Source organism: Pholis gunnellus (genome assembly GCF_910591455.1).
Source record: "Pholis gunnellus genome assembly, chromosome: 18".
Classification (NCBI taxonomy): Eukaryota; Metazoa; Chordata; class Actinopteri; order Perciformes; family Pholidae; genus Pholis; species Pholis gunnellus.
The window spans coordinates 2,808,937-2,818,616 of record NC_136545.1 but is presented as its reverse complement, the minus strand read 5'-3'; the positions used below and the strand labels follow the sequence as shown (position 1 = coordinate 2,818,616).

The window sequence follows — 9,680 nt, the reverse complement described above, 5'->3', positions numbered from 1 at the left end:
TAATAGCCATAAATACCAAAGCCATTGGTTAATAGCACTTAAACAAAACTTTAAAAGGGGTATCTTTTAACGGGTGTATAAAGAGGAAGTGGTACCAAGAGATCAACTTAACCTAATTGATGCATTCCATTTGCAGGACATTTAATTTCCCATGTGAAGAACATTATTCAAATTCCAAAACCCAATTTGTCTTTTCATTTGACGTAGGTAGCTAATTGTATGATAAATTGAAAACGCATATCTTTTTTTAACTCCACTTCATCCATACACATTATTATGCCAGGCCCGTTGATATCTTGCAAATGTCTCGCACGTGCATGAACGCACCACCCTTCGCCTTGTGGGATGACGTGTCAACAAAGTGCCGGAAGCTTCCAGTCTGTCCAAAATGGCTTACCAGACACTGCAACAGGAGTACCTACAGATTCCTGTTGTTACCAGGGCATATACAACCGCCTGTGTCCTCACAACTGCTGCAGTGGTAAGATACATTCACATGTTCACCGTGTTGGCTTGGGCATAGCTTGTTGTTGCTTAAAATAGCTAACGTAACGTCGTTACTTTGCTGCTAGCTCGACGGTTTAGCTAACGTTATAGCACCTGTGAGAAGGAGACGTGTCGGAATCTGGTTGTTGGGGATGTTAGCTCTCTTAGTCAAGTTAAGACAAAAACAGAAGCGTAGCTGACTTTGCCCGGTGCATTTGCTAAATTATAACAAGGGATCCATAATTGTAAGGGCCCGTTAAGTTGCGTTTCTATCGGGTGACAGTTTACGGAAGGCTCACAATGTCAGTTTAGTCTTTTGCAGATGCTGCTATACAATATAGTTAGCTACACTAAACCCACACTAAACTTCTATCCCAATCAACTTAAACATAACTTGAATGTTTAGCCAGTATGTGTTCGTATTCCATAAAATATAACCCGGAAACCAATTTATTGTGTTTATGTCTTCTGTTATTGGATACGTATTGTCTAACTATCAATACATCAGTCTATTACAATGCAACATGTGTTAAAACTGATCATATATTTGCATAAAATCTGAATCATTCAAGCTGTCAAATAGTTGGAATGGAGGTAAGAAGTACATCCATCTTCAGTGTCACATCTCAAATTAGGTTCAAATACTGTGTGTGTGTGTGTGTGTGTGTGTGTGTGTGTGTGTGTGTGTGAGAGATAGAATGTTCTCATTACATAGAACCACACTGGAACTAGGGGTGGGGGAAAAAATCGATACAGCGTAGTATCGCGATATTTTGCGTGGCGATATTTTATCGATACACCGAAGCCAAGTATCGATCTTTTACTATATAAACTTTTTGGTACTAGAAAACTAAAATAAATCGCTTTTTCAGTCCACTAGATGGCGCTGAGTTGTTTTCTGGTGAGGTCAGCAGAGGTGCCGGGTCAGCTTGATTGGTAGGAAGTTGGTCAAAACAAAGATGGAGACATCGGAGATCAGAAATGCGCCGTCCGCGACTGATGGTTCCGCGTTTAAATCAAACGCGGACGTTTGCCACCGTGCTTCTGTTGAAAAAGCCAGTTACGCGCCGCACTCTCCCATGAGCCTGGCTGCTGTTGGCAGGTTTAAGGCCCGTTGTGAGGCCAGATTGAGCGGGTGAGCGAAACACTTGCAGGAATCCCGCTCACTGAACGGCAACGCCCACGTTAGAACCATTGTCGGTTACAACCACCAGGTTTTTGTCGGCAATCCCCCATTCTTATGCTGCATTTGTTTTGTACAAGTTGCATTGTTAATACCTGTATCTTCAGCTGTCCTCGCACGTTTGCATTCTGTTAAGTGGGACTATGTAGACTGTAATACAAACAGTTCAGTTTGTCAGGTGCAACATTTATGACAGGTTTTTATGACGGTGTTGGTCTGTCTGCTTGACAATCCCATTTTGCGGCAATAAAAATGATTGAAGTGAGACGAACAGACTGAAAACGTTATCTTATTAGATAAAACATAATTTGCAGTTGAAAAAAGGTAATAAATTGCAATATATCGCAATATATGTTATCGCAATACTCAGCGTATCGCAGTATCGTGATAATATCGTATCGCGGGACCTCTGGTGATTCCCACCCCTAGTGGAAACATAGAGGAAGTTTTGGTACCGGTGATTTTTTTGCCACAGGTGGTGACGTTGTAGTCATAGTGTTGACTTTTTGAAGGGTTGGTCATTTGTCATCATCGAACAGAATGGAGTACATCAGGGGACAGTGTTTGTTATTAGTGGACATAGGCAGTCACCAGGCACACACATGGAGTCACTACCTTAGTTGTTGAAGACATCAGTCAGTCCCTGGACTAACTGTACAGCACAGCCAGACGTACTTATTTAAACACTTCTTACACACAGCAGCACATAGAGCAGACCCGTCACCGGGTGCAGTTCAGCTTAAAAGGCGAAGAATAGCGTCAAATAAACCTGCTATACAGTAGATGCATAGAAGTGCTGTACATCATCAGGAGATTAATTTCAGATGCAGCTCCTCAGTGTGTCAAGTTGTTCTAGTCATACATCTGAAATGTATCTATATATGAATTAATTTATAGAAAAGTAAATTGTGAAAGTTTATAAGGGTTTAGAACAGAGGTCTTCAACAGGGGGTCCGTGACCCCTAGGGGGTCCACGGAGGTACTGCAGGGGGTCCGCGACATTTTTGGTTGATTAAACCATTTTTTAACATTTTCAATGTGTATGTATATATATATTTTTTCCAAACATGATTCTTTCCATTATTTTAATAGTTCAGTATTGTATGCAAGATAACAGGTGTATTTATGCATGACAGCGGCACTAATAGATCATCACTCACTTTTTGTTTCCACATTTATGTTTAAAATAAAAACATCTATTTGAATAGCTTGTATGCATGATTATCATGCAATTGACAGACAATGTTGATATTGTCATTGGTATCATCTGACAAGGTATGTTTCTAAATGTCAGTGGCACGGCCCCCTACTCACTGTACCTTCACATGTTTAAAATAACAACATGAACATATCAACCTGTGTATTATTTGAATAGCTTAGTATTGAATGCACAATAAAGAGGTATGTTTATACATGGCACTAGGCCCGTTTAATATAAAACACAATTTTATACAATATATATATAGTCGGGGGTCCCTGCTCCATCTCTCTATCAGTTTGGGGGTCCTTGGCCAGAAAAACGTTGAAGACCTCTGCCATAGAGCATTCTGATGGTGGTATATGATGCCAATCCTCAATCATACCCCATAATTTGTTGCGGCATTTTTATGGTTGATTTCATTTGTTACACAGATTTAGTGCTACATTTTTAACCATTTTTTACCACTTGAAATTTGATAAAGAATGATGAAACATCCCTCTCAAATACCATATAATGGCACCAAGACCTTGAGGAACACCATAAAAAAGACACTCTCTGATTTGGTATCAAAGGTTTGACATTTGGAGAGGTTTCAGTGATTTGCGAGCACTTCTGTTCTGGAAACAGCTGAGAATTCCTCTCCCCCTTATTGTCCATATAGCTAGAAAACGCAGACCTCCTCTGAATGCCCCAGGTCTCTGCTTTGATGAGGCTGTGATTAACCTAAAGGTCACAACAGGTCATTTTATACAGTGATGTCAAGTTTAACAAAATGTCTCGCTACTATGAGGACTAACATCATCACACATTCCGTGATCCAGTCATTTATTTCATTCCAAGACTGTTTAGAAAAATTTAAATACACCATTTTAAGAATATTGGAAAATAACATATACTCATGAAGTGGGCATGTCTGTAAAGGGCAGACTTGTGGGAACCAATAGAACCATTTTCATTCAGATGTCTTGAGATGAGAGGTCAAGGGACCATGCCGGTGTTTCCTTTGCCAAAATGTAGCTGAACTTTGGAGCGGTATTTAGGATCCTTCCCAACAAGCTGGTTAAAAGGATTCCTTAGGTTGGCACCAGTGAAGTCTTCTGTTGTACCCTTCCATAGGCAGATCGTACAAATGAGATATCTTATATGTTAACACAAACACACCCATTCATCGTTTAGAATGAAGACATTTCCATGTGTTCTTGTTAAACCAAGTGATAAGAGTTGGTTTTGGCAACAGTTAGTGCATGTACACACACCTTCAAATATGTTGTTACTTGTAAACACTTCATACCCAGTTTATATTTACCAGAGTATGCCAGTCACTTGTATTTTGAAAAACAGTGGGATAAACTCTATTTCCATTTATAGTAGTGAAGTGAAGAAACTGGCTTCTTTATCCGGCTTAACCAGGATATGGCAAACATGATCACAACAAGCAATGGATTAATAGGAGTTACTTCTTTGAGACTAGGGTTTTATATATATATATATATATATATATATCTTTCTTTCTTTCTTTTTCTTTCTTTTTTCCGATGTTTGTCAAAGCTGGATCCTTCATCTGAACATTATTATTGTTTGTTTTGTCATCTCTCACAGCAACTAGAGATCATCACACCGTTTCAGCTATACTTCAATCCGGATTTGATTCTAAGGAATTACCAGGTGAGTTATCTGATCCTCAGGAGGATTCAGGGTGCATACTGGGACATTTCAGTGTTTCAGCTGAAATGAGTAGTTCACAAGTTCAGGTGAAATTAAATAGCTTTTATTTGTCTGTTTTCTGTATGTCACCTGTCCTGTGTTCTTCCTTTAGAAAAACCCCAAAAGGAAGACATTTATTTGTCACATTTTTGGTTTAATGATGGCGCCCACTATTAAATTGACAAAATACAGTTGGGTATCTGTCTGCATAGATGGAGACCTTATTTTGAACCAGCCAATCAAGTCTTGCATAAAGCAGTATGGTCAGCATCATAGGCAGAGCACGTGGTCACACAACGCAAGAGCCAGACTCAAACTACCACTGGGGCTTCCTGCTAACGTCTCCTTTCTGACCTACAAACACTTCATATGGAGGACAGAATAGGACTTAAGTATAAATACATAAATAAATACAGGAATACATAAATGTTTGATTACAGAAATAAATACATCAAAGTTGAAATAGATAAATAAATAAGGAAATAAATAAATTAATGTATAGATAAATAAATAAAAGTTGATAATCAAACAGGACATAAAGAAATACATATCATATATTTATTTCTACGTTTCTGTTCACCTACATTTATTCATTTATGTGTCTGTATGCTAATGAGGTGGGAGGTCCTAACCTCTGTCTAAAGCAGGATTGGTCACAGCAGTGTGATGGCTTCTGGTCTGCTACTGCTGCCTTGCTCAGTAAGGTTGAAGTTGGCGAGCTCAGTGTTGCCAAATTGACGACTTTCTCACTAAATCTGGCAACTTTCAAAATTCTCTTGGAATTTGTTTATTTTATTTATTTCAGCATTTAAATATTTCTGTATTTATTAATTTCTGTATTTATACATTTATTTATACATTTATTCCTGTATTTACTTATACATGTATTTATTTATTTATACAAATACATTTTTCGTCCTCCATAACTTAACACCGTCTGCTGCTGTCAATCAAACACTGACTCCAGCCGGTTGAGACAAAAAGGAGCATTTCAGATTTTTCTTCTATTTAATAGTAAAAGTGTTTTTGACTACAAACAGGATGAATAAATAAGTTAAATCTTTGTTATATGATGTTACAATTAATCTTTTAGAATCATTTTTTTTGTCGAAATAAGAACAAATATATTTATCTTGTGGTTTTCTTAGATTGTAGCTGGTTAATCACACCATGATCTAAATCAAATAGAAATAGTTCTATTGATTTTTCACATGATGAACTAGGTTTCTGATAACATCTGCAGTTAAACAAAGCCTCTAGCCACTACAAATCTTACTCTGTGTGTATGTTATGTACAGCTAAATGTGGTCTTTTTCTTTTTGTAGGTATGGCGACTAATAACCAACTTCCTGTTTTTTGGTCCAGTTGGCTTCAATTTCCTGTTCAATATGATTTTTCTGTATCCTTCTCGGTTCCATGTCTCACTTCATTTACATTGTGAAGTGTGTTTGCATACTTCCTGTTTGGCAGGGGAAGGCTCCATGTGGTGTCACATGATAGAGACCTTCTGTATGATGGGCATTTCTCTAGTGATGATGAAATGTGTCTGGCTGAACGTCTGTCGAGTTCCTTAACCGTTAGCCTTCAGGTATAGATACTGCCGGATGCTGGAGGAGGGCTCCTTCAGGGGACGCACGGCTGACTTTGTCTTCATGTTCCTCTTTGGTGGCCTTCTGATGACTGTATCCTTCCATTGAAAATCATTTTCATGTACACACAATGAGGGCTGTAGTGAACAGTTCAATGACCAGTAAATCATCTATTACTTATATTGACCTCAGCATTGACTACGTTTACATGCACACTTGTATTATTCATATTATTCCAGATATGATAATATTCCGAACTTGATATGGTTCAAAGACATCATATTCCGTTTGGATGTTCTGAAATGGAGCATTTTCAGATGAAGACGTGTGTGATGTGTTGATATTCTCCAGGTTTTAGGAGCATTCTTTGGACATTCAGAACACGGCCTCGTTCCTGTTTACGACCAGCTCTGTGAGTTGAACACAAACTCGGCAACAGTTTGCAAAGCTGGAGTAGAGATACACGCCCAGAGGAAAAGCCTACATTTCTGGTTGGAAGGAGAAGCACACCTACCTTTAAGCATTGTGAAGGACTTGGATATCACTTTTCCATAGTTTGATGTGATCGACATGTTATGGCCTCACCTCATCAAACACAGCCGAGAATGATGGGGATGAGTCACGAGGTCGTTCTCCGTTAATCAGAATTCACACGGCTGCATGTAAATTTGAATATTTATTTTCATTAGCCATGTAAACGGCTTATTAGGAATATTTTCTTTTTTGGAATAAGGGTAAAAACCGGAATATTTGGTGCATGTAAACTGAGTCATTGGCCGCTCTCTTGTACAGCTAATGGTGCCCTTTAACTTTCACAAATATTGTGTGTTTGCGTGTGTGATGCCGTTATTAAGGGTCAGTAGGCATTTCACTCGCTGCATCTTTTCATTCCTCCTTCATTATGGGATACCAAGCCGGTAGCTCCTTAGCTTTTTACCATGAACAATGCATTGCACTTGTACTGTGTAAAGGAAAGGAAGATTTAATAACCACAAGCTTGTGGGAGACGTTGCACCGGCATCTTTGCTGCTAAATTGAAAAGGTGGTATGCCCCTCCTGTTTAAGGGGCATATATTGATGCTCAGTGGTATTCTGATATGCTGCTGCTGTGTGCAACACTTTTGTTGCTTTTCATATTCATATACCAGCGGTGTTCCATATGCCCATTGTTGGTGGAATGTCACTTCTGTCCCACTGACCTCATAATAACTAACACGTACTGTATATTTCTTCGTCTCATCCAGACTCAGTTAATTCTGTATTTGTGGAGTAGCCCATAATACAATAATCAGTTTGTTCAAAGATTTTTCAAGACATGTTCTTTAACAAGGTGTCAGATATTTGGCACTTTTGTAAGCCTGGTGTTTCTGGGCCAAGCCTTCACTATCATGCTGGTGTACGTGTGGAGTCGGCGAAATCCAAACGTTCGCATGAATTTCTTTGGCCTGCTGAATTTCCAGGCCCCCTTCCTTCCCTGGGTGCTGATGGGATTCTCACTTCTGCTGGGAAACTCCATCATTGTGGATCTTTTAGGTACCTATCTCTGTCATCTGCAGTCCTTATTTATTATTTGGTGATGTGCTCAAATGGAACTGGTGTAGTAGTTGGTGTACAGTATGAATAGTGCCAAGTGTTAAAATGTTTTTTACCGTTCTTGAGGTATCGCTGTTGGCCATGTGTACTTCTTTCTGGAGGATGTTTTCCCCAACCAGCCAGGTGGTGGAAGGTGGCTCAAGACCCCATCTATCATGTGAGTTTCTGCTTTCTAATAACACTTTGATTAAACCGTGCTGAAAGCCTAAACCTGTAAGATTCAATATACAGTCCACCCTACAATTTGAGAGTATAGGAATGAATGAATTTACCTGTATGTATTTTGTCCATATGGTGGCTAGAGGAAAGCTTGCTGAGTAGCCAAAATAAAAAGGGCCCGTCCTCTGGGGAGCCGGAACCTGCTTAGGGAGTTTCATGGCCATCTGCAATGAGATTTTGTGTACGGTGTATATTTTGGCTTGATGGCGGCACTAGATCATGGGTGTTCAATCCGAAATCTTTAGAAAATCCCTCATCCTCCTCCTTTTGCGTGTCTCCCACAGAAAGATGCTGTTTGACACACCAGAGGAAGATGCCAACTACAACCCTTTGCCCGAGGAGCGCCCAGGAGGATTTGCCTGGGGAGAGGGACAGCGCCTTGGAGGTTAAATACGGCCACAGATGGTGTCCGATTGTCAGGTCACTTTCAAGGACATTCCCTCAGAGAGATGAAGGGGACGAACATGGTCTTTGTTTCTGACTTGTTTGTTTAGTTCTGGATGAAGATTGCCAAATATAGAGATAACGTCTGTTGTCTTTGTATATGGGCTTATATCATCCCCAGAAACTCTTCTTGATGCAAGATCCTTGCTCTAAGACTATTTGAGAGAACACCAGCTTCTGATGGAGCTCTGGATTGTGAGCCTTTGGCCTCCGGTGATGTTTTTTTCAATCTAAAAAAAAAAAAAAAAGGTTACAAAACAACTGTCATATTAAAGAGAAAACAATGACATCAGTAAAATATCTAAATGAATTTATTCAGATGGCGAGTGCATTCTTTTTCTCATTTCACTTTTTAAAGAAATAAATGTGTGGCAAATGATGCTTTGGTTTCATCTTTGATGTGTGGTAGTACTGCTTGAAACCAAAACCATCTCGGACTAATTGATACATACAAATAGCATTGTTGTCTGTAGAAAGGGTCTTATAACTGCATTCTGTTCTCACAGCAGCTCATTGTCATATAAATATCAAGATTTGTACTATTTTCTCAACTCCAGCGTTCCCTCCTCTATCAGGTGACGTTTTCACAGCTGTACTCCTTTTGTGTTGTATTTGATACAAACGGCCTTAAATCAGATATGTGTAGTTATGTCATATACAAAAGGGGTGAGTCTTGCCAATGTTATTGTTTGTGACAACCCTTTTGTTTTTTTTATGGATTTTCCACACATTTTGAATTTTGTTTTGTTTTTATTTTTTAAATGTTACCATGTGATCTGGTTTGATTATGAATCCTGGTAGAGAATATTTGACCTGCTTGTTGCTCTAGAGAAGGGATCAAATAAGCTGAGATGAAGAAGTGTGAAATGCATATGTCAAATTAGGAGGATTGAAAAGCTTTGTTGAATTATGCTTGCACTGGAACAAAGAATATATACAGTATATGGGCCTAATTTGAGTTTCTAATCTGTACTATTGTATAGTGGGTTGAGATGAGTAATGGACTGTAGTGAAGTCATAATTTATGTATTACAACTGGTTATTCTGTTGCATTTTACACTTCTCAATAATCTTTAAAAAACTGCTATACAAATGGAGTTGGATTTTACTGTCTGACTTAAAAAGCCAAGTTCTAACCAACATAATGCACTGTATTTCAGTGTAACGTTTACATTCATACATCTAATTCCTACATGTGTGCTTCATGTGTTTTGTTTTGATCTCACTAAATATTAAGTATTTATCGTAATATAGCAAATGG

The 9,680-nt window shown here is 38.8% G+C and overlaps 1 protein-coding gene across 1 annotated transcript; it reads left to right on the top strand.

Moving 5' to 3' along the window:
* Positions 1-350: 350 nt before the first annotated feature.
* Positions 351-9,606, top strand: derl2 (derlin 2). Its single transcript, XM_079179386.1, has 7 exons — positions 351-481; positions 4,470-4,535; positions 5,900-5,973; positions 6,163-6,256; positions 7,501-7,696; positions 7,823-7,913; positions 8,260-9,606. The coding sequence occupies exons 1-7, from the start codon at positions 389-391 to the stop codon at positions 8,363-8,365; spliced, it is 720 nt and encodes a 239-aa protein (XP_079035512.1). The 5' UTR covers positions 351-388; the 3' UTR covers positions 8,366-9,606.
* Positions 9,607-9,680: the final 74 nt, after the last annotated feature.

Excerpts from the sequence above, each read along its gene's own strand:
- derl2 (XM_079179386.1), top strand. The coding sequence starts at position 389 with ATGGCTTACCAGACACTGCAACAGGAGTACCTACAGATTCCTGTTGTT. Across the intron at positions 4,536-5,899 it reads TGATTCTAAGGAATTACCAG|GTATGGCGACTAATAACCAA; the intron begins GTGAGTTATCTG and ends TTCTTTTTGTAG. Across the intron at positions 7,914-8,259 it reads CTCAAGACCCCATCTATCAT|AAAGATGCTGTTTGACACAC; the intron begins GTGAGTTTCTGC and ends TGTCTCCCACAG.